Genomic DNA, 16,802 nt, shown 5'->3' with positions numbered 1-16,802 from the left:
AAATACAAAGTCACGTAACTCGTTGTTTGGCAACAATATGGCACTGAGAGGGACATGCACTATTATCTATTTTAAAAGTGTGTGTGGCTGTGTGTGGGTGTGTATGTCGCTTCATGTATCCTTGTGCTGTGTGTGTGTGTGTGTGTGCTTGTGTTTGTGTGGGCGGAGGTCAGAACGGAGTGCAGGATAGAGGAACAGATGTGCGCTGTATTGTGGCTGTGTGCGCGGACGGACGGGGACCAGGTGCAGCCTTTGTCTCTCTAGCATTTAAGTCCACTCGCTCGCATTCAGCTGCCTCGTGCCTCCCCTCCCCTCCGTGCCCCCTCCTCCTTCCTCCTGTCCTTGGAGGGAAGGCAGAGATGTGTGTGTGTTTGTGTGTGTGGGCCGGGCTGCCTTGGCTTAAAGGAAGGGGTTGCAGCAGTCCCTTCTGCACCCCCCCCCCCTTCTTCTCACAGGTGACTGTTGGAGGTCCCAGCTGGCCAGCTCTTGGCCGATTAGATCCATATGGTACAGGAGGAGAAGGAGGAGGAGGAGAGGGAACCTGGTTAATTTTCAAATCAATTGCTTTCCTTCTTTTTTTGTTTCATTGGTTGAATACTAAGCCTCTGTCAGTTGTTTAAAGTATGTGTTATCCTTTTACTTCAGGACTTCAGTAGACTAGAATTAGGATTGCAGAAATACGGCAATATTTTGGAAGATATACTTGTGTGCTGTTTAATTAAGAGTTACAAATTTCATTTAGTGTAGTATTTTTTTAGCCATGCTTGGGACAAAATGTAGAAAAGGTTAAAGGAAGCTAAGCACTGAAATTAGAGGAAAATAGGGTTGTAGTTACTCCAGTTCTCTTGCATCTGTTAGATGTCACGGTCGCCACAAAGTCAGGTCCTCACTTTGATGTGACTTATAAGTTGCTATATTTATACTTTTTTTTGGTCAGATGAGTTGTGAGGCACTGTCATGCAAAACTAGGGTAATAAGCTTGACTTTCTTTCTCATAGATGGTACGCACAGCTGGGCTAAACCTCCAAAAAACATCCTGTTGATGTCTTCTTGTCTGACTCATGATAAGAAAACTAAATATTTGAAATATCTGACAGCATTTCTTGAAAAAAATAATTCATAGGGTTATTTTCATGTGCGTGTGTTTGCGTTAACATGTGCGCGTCCTGACCCTACATACTTGTATCATTGCACATGCCACAAATTTTCTTTGTGCTCACTGATAAATTAGTTCGGTCTGTGTTACATCTTCTCTCACCTCATCTACAGTGACAAGACAGAGAGCAGTGCGGTTCGAGTACACACACCACCGCACAGCGGCACACACACACATGCTTCACAGCTGCCAGCCTTTCACGGGGAGTTTAGACTTCAGAGTTAAAACATGAGCTTAATAAACCCTTACACTGAACCCATTTATTTATACACCACATCAAGTGTGATTTATTTCTGTCGACTCGTTATAGCTTATCCATCCCGTCTTTATGTAAGGAGGTCGATAAATGTTCTCGGAAGTGTATTTGTCTTTTCATTTGCAATTTCATTAGTTAATGGATTGCTTTTACAGCGGTGGCTCAACAGGAATAGTCACATTATGTTTCTCTATCCCTTTCCTCTCTTTCTGAGCCTCGTTCTGAATCATCACTTGCAGAGGCAGCAATTAAAGTCAGCTGAATGTTTTAATGCAGATGAGCGTCACCTGAAGCTGAACAAACAAGGAACACCTGGCTAGCAACAGCCATCACTGCAGATGCATTTTATTTTCCATCCCTGTGATAACAACTGTTGTAGAAAGCAAATACTTAAGGTCAGGAAACTTTCAAGATTGTAAAATTACGGATTATCTTATTTGTGCATGAAGACGTGAGACAGAAAAACAGCAGCACAATATGGTGTGAGTTTAACAAGTAATCCTTTTTGGTTATATCCACCAGAAATGAGTTGATGGAGTACCCAGTTTTATATTTTAGTAAGCACTGGTAACAGTGCTATCTGCTTTTTTCAGAAGTATTGCCTATTCATTGTGGCATTTCCGTGTAATCCTGTTGATGTGTGGTGAGGAGCTTTGTGTACCTTCCCTTTGTTGCATTAAAGCAAGGATGACAGGTGGCATTTAGACCAGACAAACACCCCACATCCTCCTCTAAGCCAATATTCACCTGAGTTAACATTAGGCCACTTTGTGCACTCTGTGCATATGCGTTTTGTGGCTGCTGTGACAGCTGCCTCCCGAGACAGCCCTGTGACTATACCATGGACTCAGGTGCTCGCAAGCCAGATGAAGTCATCTAGCTATGTGTGCTGTCTAATTGACAAGCAGAGGCAATTCTCTAAGGGTTGTCAGGAGTACACGCACACACACCTGATGTCTCCTGCTTTGGCTGTTACCTCTGGCACGGCTAACAGCAGACTGTGCCACAACTCAAGATTGCATGAACACTGCTGCGGCTTTGTTTCTGTTGCATGCTCAAAGGTTGTGCAGTAAGGAATATATATGCAATATGTTGCTATGTTTACATTCTGCAGAACTATGCAGGCCTGCCAGTTAAAGTCAAACACAAAATGGTGTTTACAAGGATGGCAGTCAGTTTGGATCCAAACTACTGTTCACAACCAGTGGTTAATGGTTCATAATGTGTCAAAGAAGTTGGGAATACACTTCAAGCTGAATTCTCAAATCCTGGCTTTTGTGTACGTATGAAGTTGTTTACTTGGTAAGAGTGTTGACACTGAGGCCATATGCCCCGTTGATTCTGTTATTGAGATGTCAGTCTAATTTCCTGGCCATACGGATGGAGTGTGCGGAGCTTTGGAGCCGGTGTGTGTGCGTGCTGCAGGCTGCTTCCTGCAGTGCACTGGCAGACCGCGTGTGTGGTGGGTACGGCAGTCCAAATGTCTGCGTAGATCCCTCCTTCCTGCCCCCTATGTTGGTGAACAGGTGGAGCGATGGCAGGCAGGCCACGGGGGCTGAGAAAGAATGAGATGGTACGAGGCAGAGAGGGAGAGAGTTTTAAGAGGACTGCAAAACAGAAGGAAGAACAGTCAAAGCTGTATAATGAGTTGCAGACATGACAGATGAGTTGCACAGGGCAGACTGAGAAAGTGTGAGCATAGGATGCAAAACAGATTTGTCGCCAAAACTTGAGGAAATTTGCGCTTTTGCATTCAGATCCATTTGTTGTTGTAATTTAAATTTTCTGGTTATCCATGCCAATTTCATTCTGCATGTTTTCACATTTTTTGCACTCGCAACAGTACCTTTTATTCATTCCGTGGCCTTTTTTTTTCAGTTTTCTTTGAGTTACCTACTGACAGCTTAAACCTTCTGACTTAAGCCTTTATAAACTAGGACCTCGTGGCTGAAGGCCATCCAGAGTTCATAGCTGTGAAAAAGAAATAAAGGGTGCTATTGAGTCCAAAGCCCTAAAACCATGAACCCACATTTAAAAGCTGCTTTCTGCTAACCTATGACCTGTGAGACCATGCTTGTCTATTAATTGTCAATTCTTGAAGCTGTTAGAAAAGTCTGATCCACTCTAAATGGAGACGGGATCCGGCCCTCATGGTTCTCGAAAAGACAAAGACAGCTTCTGATCCACATCTCCCCACCACCACACCCCCCATTACACTTTCTCCATAGCCCTTATCTGGTGGTCTCATTCAACGTCAATAGCATATTGAGAAGTTTCATTTAACATTCAAAAGCTTTGTCGATCTTGTTAGTAAAGCGTGAAATAGCCTGTCCCTTTTTCTCTGTCTCTCCTATTTCTTGGGGAGCTCAATGAGGAGGCATTCTACTCCCACACAATGGCCTTCTTCAGCATTTCTTCTGTTATTGATCTGAATGGGTGAGAGTGAGGGGCTCTTTGAAGGGGGCAGGGTGGTTGGTGCCCTGGCAGTGTGTGTTGTATCATGCAAAGTGGGTTGAGGAGAGGGGGCTGGGCATTATTGTTGTCTTTTGTAACAATAGGCATGAAGCTTTTGAATTGATTAAACAACTGAGCTAATGGGCGGTGAAGTTAAAGTGGTGCTTCTTTTTATTTATTTTTGTGGATGTCATAGCAAGTTACAGTTATTTAACTTTGGTTCACTCCAACAGATGCCCTCACCTACGTTCTTTCCTCTTTGCAGACAGTAGAGAGAAGAAGAGCCCTGCCATGCCCGGTTCTCCTGTGGATGCTAAGACTCATTCCAGATCAGCCCCCAGCAGCAGCGCCAGCTCCACTATGCCACCCCTACCTTCTGTCAACCCCAGTGGCCCACGACCGGCCTCTTTTTCCACCACAGCATGTAAGAGTAATAATTAAATCTATACTTAAAGAATTTCTCTCATTCTTCCAGCTTGTCTTTTTGTTTCCACTTCAGTCTTTGTTCCTTTTCACAAACCAAAGTTGTAGACACGCTGGAGTTGTAACCACACTCAGCAGGGTTTATTTTGATTTCTCTTCTCTTCGTGTTGGTTTTCTGACCTTCCCCAGTGACCAATGGGAATCATCATTCCCCACCAACACTGAATGCAGTGCCATCTCCACCACAGCGTTACAGCAATGGACCGTCCTCTTCCTCTTCCTCATCGCTGGCTAACCAGCAGCTGCCGGCCACCTGTGGGGCACGCCAGCTGAGCAAGCTGAAACGTTTCTTGACCACACTGCAGCAGTTTGGCAACGACATTTCTCCTGAGATTGGAGACAGCGTCCGAAGCCTAGTTCTGGCCCTTGTGGTAAATTCTATGATGGCATACTGAAGAGAAAAAAAAAAGTCAACATTTTATAGAAATGCATTTAAATTAAACCTTCCCTTTTCCTATCTTTTAGAATTCAACAGTTACCATTGAGGAGTTTCACTCACGACTTCAGGAGGCCACCAACTTCCCCTTACGACCCTTTGTTATTCCTTTTCTCAAGGTAAACATGCCTCCACCCCCTCCTTTTCCCATCTTTCTGTATTTGCTTTGTGCAGTTCTGCATGGAATTACTTCCCTTTTCTTTTCACAGCACTAGTATTCTTCCTCCGTTGAGTTAAATGTAAGCTTTACACCTTGTTGTGTAAAGTTGCCCATCAGATAGTTGCCTAAGTGTAGTTTTGTTAATTGAATTGGCTATTTCAGGTTCAAAGTAACCGTCAAGATTTATGTGTTGACTTGACAAGCAACAGATGACTGTGTGTTAACAGCCTCTTGAGCCCCTCTGTAACCAGGGAAGTCTGCAAGTGTATACTTTTAGTAGCTCCTCGCAGTAAAGCATCCCATAAATCTTGTATAACTGGACTTCAAGCTATAAAAAGCGGCTTTATTTTACACTTACTTCTTGGTTATCTTTGGAGCCCTTCCGTCTGTTTGTCTAAATCCTTGATTATACTCTCTTGTGGACAGCTATTCATTCCTTTTATACTTCTTTGAAGTCCGCTGCCTGGGGAGCATACGTAGTTCGTGCATTGTGATGTAAATTTTACACGGACGAGTCCGCACAGTCACGAAAAACAGGCAGGCATTCGGACATCTGCACGTACTATCACACTCAATAGGTGATGATAAAAATGTACATTTCTCAGACGTTAGCGGACACTATCTTACTTGCGAATGTGAAAAAGATAATCAAGACTTTTGGTGGCTGAGACAAGAATGCTCTGTTTTTGTTGTTCTACTGATTTATTGCAATGATGTGGCGTTCTCACTATTTAATAACAACTGCTGGAGAGTCTCTTAAGAGAGAGATGGAGCAGTTGGGACAAGATCTGTAGAAAATGTAGAAAAGACAGAGAAGTGGATGAGAAGGAAAGAGGGAAAAGTGGGAACTCGGAAGTGTGAAACATGCCTATAAAGTGTTCCCTTCCTTTTTTATGGTCTCCACTGCGCCATATGGAGCCGTTGTCCCGTTAAAAGAGCATTCAGCTGCCAAGGCGCCCCCAATCTAGCATCCGCCCTTCTGAAGCCCGGAGAACCCGATGCTCAACTGACACACAGCACATGTGTCCGCTAGCTGGGGCCCCAGGGAAAGAAGGGATGCAGAGGAGCATGGGAAACAGGAAAAAAAAGGAGAGCCCATGGGTATTATACAGAGGCGATCGTAAAGCAGAAGTGCCTGCGTCTATAGGGGAAGTACAAGCGATACTGTAAAGATCAGCTCACTGAGGCATAGAGGAATGTTTGTTTCAATGGACAAAAAGATCTAGGTCTTTGCAGAGTAGTAAAGTGATGTTTAACTAATGCTATATGTAGTTTAAAATGCTAAATAATAATAAGAGGTCAGTCACAAAATGAAAATGGCTGGTTATTTAGTTGGTTGCTCAAGAAGAGGGAGAGGAGGGAGCAAGGAAGTGGTGTAATTGCAAACACACTGAAGTCTGTTCCTAATTAGGGAAATGCAGGGAACAAAAGAGAGATGGAAAGATTGGATGGAGACAGTCCCAGATAAATACAAAAAAAAAACTGAGGGGATGAGGAATTAGGGAGAAGTCTGTGTATCATTTGTTCTGAAATGTTTCTAAATTTCTAAGCCTCTGTATCATCACGCATACCTTTGCTGTGACCAACACATTATGCTCAGCACACATGCTGCTTGCAAGAGGTTCATAACCAACATCAGTTACCGCTTAGAAAACTCTGATTTTCATTTGAATTAGGAAAGCCGCAGCCTCCTTGGAGGCAGCCGGAGAACAGCACCCAGACACAGATCTAGCCTTACAGCCAGACCCCAAGGAGTCACTGCCCCCCTTAAAACCAATTTTCTTCCAGCCAGGCGTCTTCCCCAGGAGGCAGATCTGCACTGTATCTCTTGGCTCTGTTGCAGCATGAACGTAGTCTGTCTAGGACAGTTCTGGTTTGTTTGGTCCAGATCTCCCCTCCTGTTTGTCACTATCAGGTTTTCTGGTGTTTCTCTCTTTCTTTGTCTTTGAATGAGTAAAATCAATGCTCATTGATATAGGAGCGAGTAGTGGCCAAAGTCTACTTATACATGGGTTCATCTGTGCTCTATAAAAATAACTTTACCTGCAAATTATAATCAAACTTACCAAGTATAATTTCTTTCCTGTCAGGCAAACCTCCCTTTGCTGCAGAGGGAGTTGCTCCACTGTGCACGGGCAGCCAAGCAGACCCCAGCTCAGTACTTGTCCCAGCATGAGCACCTCCTGCTAAGCACCACTCTGGCATCTTCTCCAGACTCCTCTGAGCTGCTGATGGAGCCTCCAGAGCCTGGAACCAAGAGACACAGCCCAAGCAGGTTAGATAAATGCATAAAAAAGATCTATATTATATAGAGTATATAGGTAAACAGTGAGAGAGCTACATTAAGTCACTCCTGTCTCCCCCTCAGGGCTAAAGAGAACGGTTTCCATGAACGCCCACCTGTAGCTATGGAGCCTGCCGCAAAGCGGATTTGCACCATTAGCCCAGCTCCCCGACACAGCCCTGCTCACCCATTGCCACTGACTGCCCAGCTTCACCCAACCCCTCCACCCTTGCAGCATTACGCCCTGGATGACATCGCAGCACCTCACATCCTGCACCGTGAGCACAGCCAACGTGTTTTGGAGATCCGCGAACTCAAAGACAGGCCACGACTTCCTGGTATGTGATGCAAACTCGGTGTAAGGATATTCCTGATGAACTTCATTTCTGAAGTTGTTTCCAGTCTACATTGTGGGTGATAAGGTGATGCATATTCAAGCTCAGTTGTAGCCTTTGTGGCAGCAGTGAATTAGTGTTGTAGGTGTCCTTGTGAACCAAATATACAAGTGTGTAGTGTCAAACTTGTTTGCACATTTCTGTAGAACATCCATACAACAGAACTTTAATGGCTCTTTACAGTAGTTTGAATTCAAGTTGCTGCTAAACGCATTTAGAAATGAACATACTTGCATGAAGACAGATGCACACAAATATCATATTCTATATGTGATAATGGGTGGTCTGTGTGTTTGTGTAGGCAAGACCCATATATCTCAGGAGTCCACGTATGTATATAAACAGAGCCATACTGTCCAGGCAGGGAGAGCTGGATGTACTCTGGTGTATATCTAGCCTTCATTTGGGGCTTGTCAGCACTCAGTGGAAACATCGGTAGCACACATACACACATACAGACACACACCTTGATATGTTCCTGGTAGAGGTGCTGTGTTTATGAGTCCTTAGTCCCCTGTCTGACAGCCTCCCGACCGCCTGCCGCCACTTAACTCATAGGCACACACACTCACGCATAAACACATCAGTCCACACACTGGTGGCTTTGAACTGATGGACACTGATGAGAACCAGAAGTAGCGAAGATGTTGAGAAGGCAGTGTGCATGAGGGTATCATTGCTCTCCTAAACAATCCTTGTGTGCAGGGTCTTGTTGGCTCTTTCTTACCAAGTTTTAAGAGATTGTGGTTTGCATCTTTGTAGACAGTGTGGGTCTACTTGCATGAACATGTGGATGTTTTTTAGCCTCTGTGTGAGTACAAACTTGTGTGCAAACCCTGATTACCGTTAAATGTATTTGGATATTGCTGATGTCACAGTGTAATGACTGGATTTGAATCAGATTAGCTTTGTTTTTGTGTGTGTTTGTGTGTGTGCGTGTAGCCGTAATAGTCTACAATGAGTGTCAGAACGGCTGGTTGTGTTTAGAAGTGGAGCCACTCCACTCAGCCTGAGTGTCTCCCTACTGGAATGCTGTGAGCTCCAGGAGGGGAGGTGCTAAGGGAGAAGTTTTGGGTGTATGTGAGTGTGTGGTTGACAGCTGACTTCCAGATGTGTGCAAGCTCTGGAGCTCTGGCCGCTGGGAGTCTGTTTTATATCACGGGGGTCTCTTTTTCACTTTCGCTCAATCTTTGTTTCTCACTGTCCCTTTATCTTCTTGCCTCTGCATGCTCACCTGCCCTCAATCAAGGCATAAACAAAAAGGAAATAAATAAAACTCCTTTTGTCATCCTTAATTGTTGTGTGTTTGAGTTTTAGCTAATAGCCTCGATTTAGTACTTTTAAATTCGTTTACAGTTTCTCATGGTGGGAAATGATAAAATTTTCTTCAAGTTTAATGTAAATGTGTTTTTTGTCATTTTAACAGAAGCACTTATTTACCATATATAGACATGCGTAGGTGTTTTTGACTCACTGTCACTTGTGGCTTCTCTTGCATTAAGAAGAATGTTAATCATGATGGCCTGTTGTTTGTCTTGTGTGTGATTCAATCAGGCACTAATGGGGGCTACCGTGAGGAGCCAGTGGACCACAGACTGACAGACAGAGAGTGGGCTGATGAATGGAGGCATCTGGACCATGTAAGTCTGCGGACAGGCACCACTGGTGCTGTTGACTTTTGATACAGAAAGAATGTGATTTGTTTTACTGGGGTTTACCACTAAAATAATCTATCACAGCTTAAAAGCACACATAATCAGTAGGCCAGAACTTTTTGATAAGACATCATTGGTTTATAAGCTGCAATTAATTTATTTGGTATGGGTTAAAACATTTTATTGGGAGTTCATTATTAAGCTTATCATTATTATAAGCTGTTAAGGGGAACTTAGACTTGCCACGATGTAGGAAATGCTCCCTCAGCAAGACACTTTTCCATAGGTACCTATTGATATAATAGACTGTATAATTGTGTGATTTATTGGCAAAAAAGGCTCATAGGTAATCTGAAGTAAAATATAAATATAATATAAAGTCAAGAAAGAGTTATGCAATAGGTCTGTGAATGTGGACGTTAATGAGTTTCTTAATGGATTGTGATTAAGACATCCTGAACTACCTTTCCAGGAGATAAATGGTCAGGTTATTGAAAATGTTACAAGAAGAAGAAACATAGCAAAGACACAAAAGTTTGCTGGGAAATTACAATTATTAACATAAGTCAATTACGCATTAAAACAAGGTATTTATGTTTACCTGCTTACTGGGATGAAATTCTACCAAGTCAAGGAGATGGCTTGTGAAACTGGTTCTTGATTTGATGGTATAAATACTTTTTGAAACTTCAGATATAGCTATTAAATAGTTGCTTAATGATGTAAGATTTAAATAATTCCTCAAGTAGCTAAAAGCGATCTCAATTTATAAAATTTTGTTTGTCGTCATCAAGGTGTTGAACTGTATTGTGGACATGGTAGAAAAGACACGGCGGTCAGTGAGCGTTCTCAGACGATGCCAGGAGTCAGATCGTGAGGAGCTTAACTACTGGAGACGACGTTCGAGCGAGCAGGAAGACCCGCGCAAAGGCGGACCGGCATCCGCTCCATTCTCCAAGACGCACAGCCCTCACTCTTCAGAGTCGGGTGGGTACCGCTGTTTTTTTGTGGTTCTTTTTTGTCAGGGACCAGTAACTTTTCATTGTTCACGCTTGCTGCTTTATTACAGTAAATGTTTCATGATTTTCAGAATGAAGCCAAATTTATATAATGCTTGATGTTGCACATGCTCTAAACTTCATATTTAGCCTGCTAGTAACATGTAGCCATGCAGGAGCCCAGTTTTTGGGGGTTTAATTAATTAAATATCCCTTAACATCTACTATGCTTTGGGTGTTGGAAACTACTTTAAGGATTAACAGTTCAATTCAGTTTAAAGGACTGATGTTTCCATTTCCTTTAAAAAGTGTTATTTATTTTGAGATCAGTTCATTAAATGAACTTTAGAATGGGTAAGCAAATGTCTTTTCTAAAGAAATATAACCATGGGCCGTTCACTCTGGGATAATGATGCTAGATAAACTACAAGCATTGTGAATAATAGCACATAATGATCTGGACATCCTGAGATTAATTTAGGCGATACAAAAGTCCAGACTCATTTCTGTTTCATAGTCATTACATCATCTAGTGGTCATTAATAGAACTGCGCCGAAGTCACACGTCAGCGTATTAGTGAGTCCATCCACAGTTAGTCCCTCAGTCTGCTGTGTACTGGCAGTGTTCTTTCTGCGTGCCAGCCTTGCCATCCCCCTGCTGCTCCATAGTCACAGACAGGTGCCAGGATTGGCCTCCGCCATATCGGCCACAGAAGGGCCGTCCTGCCATCCTGCAGGCACAGAGACCCAGAGCTAGCTGACTCGCCAGAGCACCATCTGGGCTCCCAGTCGGAAAGCCTGCCTGCTTGCCTAGGCTTGGGCTGTTATAGTGGGAGTGTATAAAGGCTTGGTGGAAGAGAAGGGATGTAAATGAAGGCAAAAAGAGAAAGAAGTGGTGAGATCAGCTGTGAGTGATGGAGAAAGAAGCGGAAAAAGGAGATAAGAAAGGCAACAGTGTTAGAGAGGCAGAGCCCAGTAGTGAGTTAGGAATGAATTACGATTCAGGGAGACAGATTTGAGGGAAGAAACAGAATATTGACACAGCTTGATGGTCTGCATTTCTCTCCAAGCCAAACACATTCCTTTCTGAAGCTGTCAGATCGCAGATCCGTCTAGGACTCTGATAACTAACAATAACACTGGTTGTATGGCCTAGATATTCAGAATTGTTTGCACCAGTGACAGAATAAATGTCAAGATGACAAAGAAACTATTACTGCCTGTCTATCAGGCCTTTTTTTTATATGCCCCCCATCACCTTCAAGGAGTGTCAGCCCCAGTATAAATAAATGAAAATAAATAAATATATGAACTTTCAAAGCCCCGGCAGGTGCTAATTGCTTCCGTCTCTGTCTCTCCTGCAGACTCTCAGCGTGATTTTGCTCCACGGCCAGGCTCAGCATATGTTACAGATGAAATCTGGAGAAAAGCTGGTAAGAACATGAAACAAAATTAGGTTAAAGACAGAAAATGTTTCTTACTCGACCAGTTGTTGCATTTACAGAGTAATATTTTGACACACTTAGCAGATTGCTGTGTGCTTTACTTATGCAAGTGTGCACAGCAAAAACAAGGTGAGCCCCACCTAAATCTCTTGTCTTCTCTGAATTATAGAAGAGGCGGTGAATGAAGTTAAGCGTCAGGCCATGGAAGAGGTTCAGAAAGCTGTAGCAGAGGCTGAGCAGAAAGCATTTGAGATGATTGCTGCTGAGAGGGCCAAGATGGAAAAGACTCTGGCTGAGGCCAAGCGGAAGGCTCAAGAAGATGCCATCATGGTCATTAATGAACAAGAGGACTCCAGTGAGGTGAGCAAGGACTGTAGAGAAACTACAACAACGAGATCTGGCACACACAGCACACCAGAGTAAATATATATATGTACAAGTTTATATATACTTAAATTTCCAAGTATACTTAATTTTGAGTTGCGGTCATTTTTAATAGCAATTAAAGCTTAATAGTGGAATAAAACAATAACAGTGAATGAACAAATGACTAGATTAAAGTGGAAAAAGGCACTGTGCTTATAGTGATGATTCCACACATAGATTTTCTGAACATGGTGAAGGGCCTCACACGATTTAGTAAACAGTCCATATGGGACTCGGTGGGTGGGCAGAAAAATTACTCAAAATGAATGCTTTAGTTGCTGAATCTGCTGAGACAGCTGTATGCTTACAAGTTCACAATGATTACTCCAATTCATGGCCGCGTTTGCTTCTGCTGCCCCCAAATGGTCCAACAAAATTACTGTAGTTTTGTTTTTTTTAAGGGGTTTATTTAAAAATTGAAGAATACAAATGCAGTTTGTACAAGTGAGAGATAGAAATGGACTATATCTTTCCTCTCTCATTAGTGTTGCTGGAACTGTGGCCGCAAAGCTAGCGAGACATGCAGCGGTTGCAACGCCGCTCGCTACTGTGGGTCTTTCTGCCAGCACAAAGACTGGGAGAGACATCACCTCATCTGCAGCCCAGGACTTCAGGCTCAACCCAAACCGGTTTCTGCAAGCAGAGTGGCTGCCGTGGCTACAGCAGCATCGGCCGCCACCGTCGTGTCTCCTGTTGGTCTGGCTGGGGTCAAAGTTCCCGACAGTGTGCCTTCAGTCTGCAGTCCAGGTGGGGAGAAGGCTTCAGTCGCTTCGCGTTCATCCACTCCCTCCACCCCTGTCTCGGCCCCTGAGACGAACGGACACTAGGAGGCAAAGGACCTTGGCGGTGCATGTGTCACCTTCCCTCTTCAAAAACGAGGAAGAACTGAAACAGCAGCATGAGGGAACTATTTGTGGGTTAAGTTAGGATAACAGATTTTTCAACATACTCTTTGGCAGATAAAAAAGGACAGATTATGGATGACTGTTTGAGTGATATGTCAACTGGGACTTTGGCTTTGGCAAAGAACAGAAGGACTCCTCTTGAATGCATTAATTGGATGAACAGATCTCCCTAGCAGATGGAAACGTGTTTTTCATCGTCCAAAAACCAAAATCTTGGATGTGTGAGCGGTGGAAAAAAACTGATTGATCTCCGTTTGTCTCTGGTGGCAGCGTGGAAGTTATGAAAGGGAGGCATACGAGAACAAACACAGGAGATTAAAGAACAATGAGGTATAAAGATATTTCCCCCCATGTACCAATATCCTCACTTTGATGTGTATAAATCTAAGCTTGGGAGGAGGTGGTGGTAATTGTAAACAGTGTAATAGTACCAGCGCTAAAACATCTGTCTTCGTCCTGTAGGAAAAATCTGACCGTAGACCACGGAAGAGCCGTCTCCGCAGCTCCGGTGTATACATAAATATTTGCTCGCCAACTTCTTGTCAGATTATCATATGTGTGAATGTGTGTCAAAGAGTCGTGCTGTCGGTGAATATTGTAAAGCATATGATTATTTTTGTCAAAGCAATACTGAAATATTGTTCAGGTATTTCAAGACCTTTCTGCATCACCAAAGTCGCTAAAGAGAAAGTTATTGTAATTGCTTGTAACTGTCTTTGTGAAAAAGAGATAATACTACACTAACGCCCACACGTCATATTTACTTAAAAAAAAAAGTTAAACTCTGGTCATTACTTTTTTTTTTCCATTTCCAATCATTAGAAGGAACACAGGCAAAGTGATGGTGGTGGATCCAGTAAGCACAGAAACATTCAGTTTGGGCTTTTCTCTGGTTGCAATTTCACTTTGGCACTTGTTCATATCACCAGCTGTGTATGGCAGGTCAGATGTTGCTCAGAACACCTCCACCACTGCAATATTTGCATCAGGGAGACAAGAGGAGTATGTTTTCCAGCACCGTTTCCAACAAATACAGGTATTAAGCTATGAAAACTAAATCCGTTTCACTTCAGCTGAAATTTTCACTGATGCCGACAACGCCGTGGTGAAGGTGCAGAGCGCTGGCTCTGTCCCACAGAGAATCTCAGGAGCTTAACTGTATTTGTATGTACAGACCATTCTTGTTCTTTTGTCACAACGAAACCTTGTATAACTTGACGGTTAGGTGAAAGTCAGATGTTTAGTGAGGAAGTTTGATTTATGGTACTCTGCTGTTACAACTGAGACATGCTTGTTTCCGTTTGTTGTAAGATGACTTTGTAAAGAATATTATGAGAGAATGCCTTTATTTTGTGAGCCACGATTTTTCCTCTTCATTCTTTGAACATGTTTTTTTTGTTATGAGACATAACTTCATATGGAAATCATATCTTGACATGAAGTATGAAATAAAGAAGTAGAGTTACTTCAAAGAGTTTCCCTGACATTTGTGCTAATTTTTAGAAATATGCACAAAAAAAAAATCTTCCTGGTAATATGTGATAAAGTAAAATGTGTCTATTAATACAGGTGTCATATATACTCGGTTGACACTGAATTAAGAAATTCTCCTTTTTTTTCACATAATCACAATCAGCTGAAAATGTTAATGTATGATATTAGAGAGTAGTAATGAATAAAACAACTCCTATGTGTAAAATATGACTACATAAGATATTTAGTCATGATATCATAAGGTATTTTTCTACAATTAGTCAAATAATAGATAATAATAGCAGTAATGAAAGTGCTAAATTGGAGTTCTGAGGTTCTTTCAAAAAGCTCCATGACTGAATTTTACATCCTCTTTGTCTCTTTATTGAATCATTCAGTGAGTCCAGTTTAAAAATGCAAGACACATCTTTGAAGTCTGAAGGTACAGAGTAATGAAGTAAGCTCTTGGTGAGAATGGACTACTCTAAAGTGGGTTGAGTTAAAGTTCTGCCATGTATTATGTATAATGTTTTCCGCCTTTGAATTCGATTAATATTCTAGTGATTGTACTGAAGAACAAAAGCTGTAGAAAAAAGTGATCACGGGAGATAAGTGATTCAACGGTTTTGTCATTGTCACGTTTTAAAAAATGCAACTTAAAAAAATAAAGAAAACTGAGATTGATGCAATAACACACATTACCACAAGGTGGCAGTGTAATCCCTATGTTAGAATAGAATAGAATAGAATAGAATAGAATAGAATAGAATAGAATAATCCTTTAATTGTCCCACAAGGGGAAATTTGGTTGTTACAGCAGCCAGAAAGACACATATACAAACAAACAGTACACAGGACACAGAACAGAAACATACACAATTTTTCTTACATATTTACATTAAGGACAATGGTTACTATAAACAGAGTACTGTACAGTTATTAAATTAAATATAAATAACTACAGATAAGAGGCAAACCAGGTTGTAGTGCGAATCGGTTGATTAACTTATTGCAGTTACAGCGCAGATGTAAACATCTGTGATTGTTGGGAGCAGTTCTGATTGTACAGTCTGACAGCTGCAGGGAGGAAGGACCTGCGGAAACGCTCCTTCATGCATCGAGGATGCAGCAGTCTGTCACTGAAGGAGCTCTGCAGTTCAGCAACATTTACATGCATGGGGTGGGAGACTCTGTCCATCAGAGATGTTATTTTGGCCAGAGTCCTTCTGTCTCCCACCACCTGCACTGGGTCCAGGGTGCATCCCAGAACAGAGCTGGCCTTCTGATGAGTTTATCCAACCTCTTCCTCTCAGCTGCCGATAAACTGCTGCTCAACATACCACACTGTAAAAATGACAGATGCCACCACAGAGTCATAGAAGGTCTTTAAAAGCGCCCCCTGTACTCCAAATGACCTCAGCCGCCTCAGCAGGTAGAGTCTGCTCTGACCCTTCCTGTAAAGAGCATCAGTGTTGTGGCTCCAGTCCAGTTTATTATTCAGGTGAACACCCAGGTACCTATAAGAGTCCACTATCTCAATGTCCACTCCCTGGATGTTCACCGGTGTCAGTGTGGTGGGTCTGCTTCTCCGGAAATCCACCAACTCCTTGGTTTTCCCGGCGTTGATCAGCAGGTGGTTCTACTGACACCAGTCTACAAAGTCCAGTCTACTTCTCCAGTCTATGTTGATAGTGAAGCCTCTTGATTTCGGTTTAGAAGATTCGGTATGTGGATGAGTCCATTGCAGAATTATTGGACAGAATTGTTACAAAAGTATCAAAAAAACTACTAAAAACATGCAAAATGTTATTCAATATATTACATATTACTAGGAAATATTTAAGGCCTAGAAGACAAAATGTCAGTTGGTCACCGCTCTCTCATTTTGTAACTAAACTCATTATTTGCAAAGCAGCTAATAAGCAGAGTAGCAGCAAGTAACACTGAATAGTAGACTAAAAAGTATACTTTTAATCCCACCACATTATATAAATCATATATTTCAAACCTAAAACCCTCGCTTGACTGATGCTGTGATCCTTATTGTCAAAGTGGCTGCAAGAACTAAATTATAGGCACAATATAGACAATGTTCTTAACTGCTGACCTTCCACTAAGCAGTGATTTCTGTTCGTTTGCCTTGTCTCACTGACTTTTAGTATTAGTACTAATAGCATGATTGTGTTGCTCATTAGTAGTTGAAAGAAAAATTAAACATGACCTCATCTGTACATGTAACAGGATGCTCAATATATTAATTCCCAGTATAACTGGGA

General features: G+C 42.3%; 1 protein-coding gene across 4 annotated transcripts in view; it reads left to right on the top strand.

Annotated features, from left to right (window-relative positions):
* The window catches only part of cbfa2t2 (CBFA2/RUNX1 partner transcriptional co-repressor 2), a 34,687-nt gene extending 20,157 nt beyond the window's left edge, over positions 1 to 14,530 (top strand). Inside the window, exons 1-11 of one of the 4 annotated variants that reach the window (XM_039612816.1) lie at positions 1,706 to 1,807; positions 4,132 to 4,290; positions 4,479 to 4,720; positions 4,815 to 4,904; positions 7,036 to 7,220; positions 7,314 to 7,567; positions 9,179 to 9,264; positions 10,074 to 10,266; positions 11,642 to 11,710; positions 11,892 to 12,082; positions 12,634 to 12,975. In XM_039612816.1, coding sequence (XP_039468750.1) covers positions 4,158 to 4,290; positions 4,479 to 4,720; positions 4,815 to 4,904; positions 7,036 to 7,220; positions 7,314 to 7,567; positions 9,179 to 9,264; positions 10,074 to 10,266; positions 11,642 to 11,710; positions 11,892 to 12,082; positions 12,634 to 12,975 — 1,785 coding nt within the window. In that variant the 5' untranslated portion in view covers positions 1,706 to 1,807; positions 4,132 to 4,157. Of the gene's footprint in view, positions 1 to 1,705; positions 1,893 to 4,131; positions 4,291 to 4,478; positions 4,721 to 4,814; positions 4,905 to 7,035; positions 7,221 to 7,313; positions 7,568 to 9,178; positions 9,265 to 10,073; positions 10,267 to 11,641; positions 11,711 to 11,891; positions 12,083 to 12,633 lie in introns of those variants that run through there. The other 3 variants (XM_031740443.2, XM_031740441.2, XM_031740442.2) reach the window with 3 other exon arrangements.
* Positions 14,531 to 16,802: the final 2,272 nt, after the last annotated feature.

The sequence above is a fragment of the Oreochromis aureus genome, linkage group 5, assembly GCF_013358895.1.
Source record: "Oreochromis aureus strain Israel breed Guangdong linkage group 5, ZZ_aureus, whole genome shotgun sequence".
NCBI classification, from domain to species: domain Eukaryota; kingdom Metazoa; phylum Chordata; class Actinopteri; order Cichliformes; family Cichlidae; genus Oreochromis; species Oreochromis aureus.
This window is presented reverse-complemented; position numbering and strand designations above follow the sequence as displayed.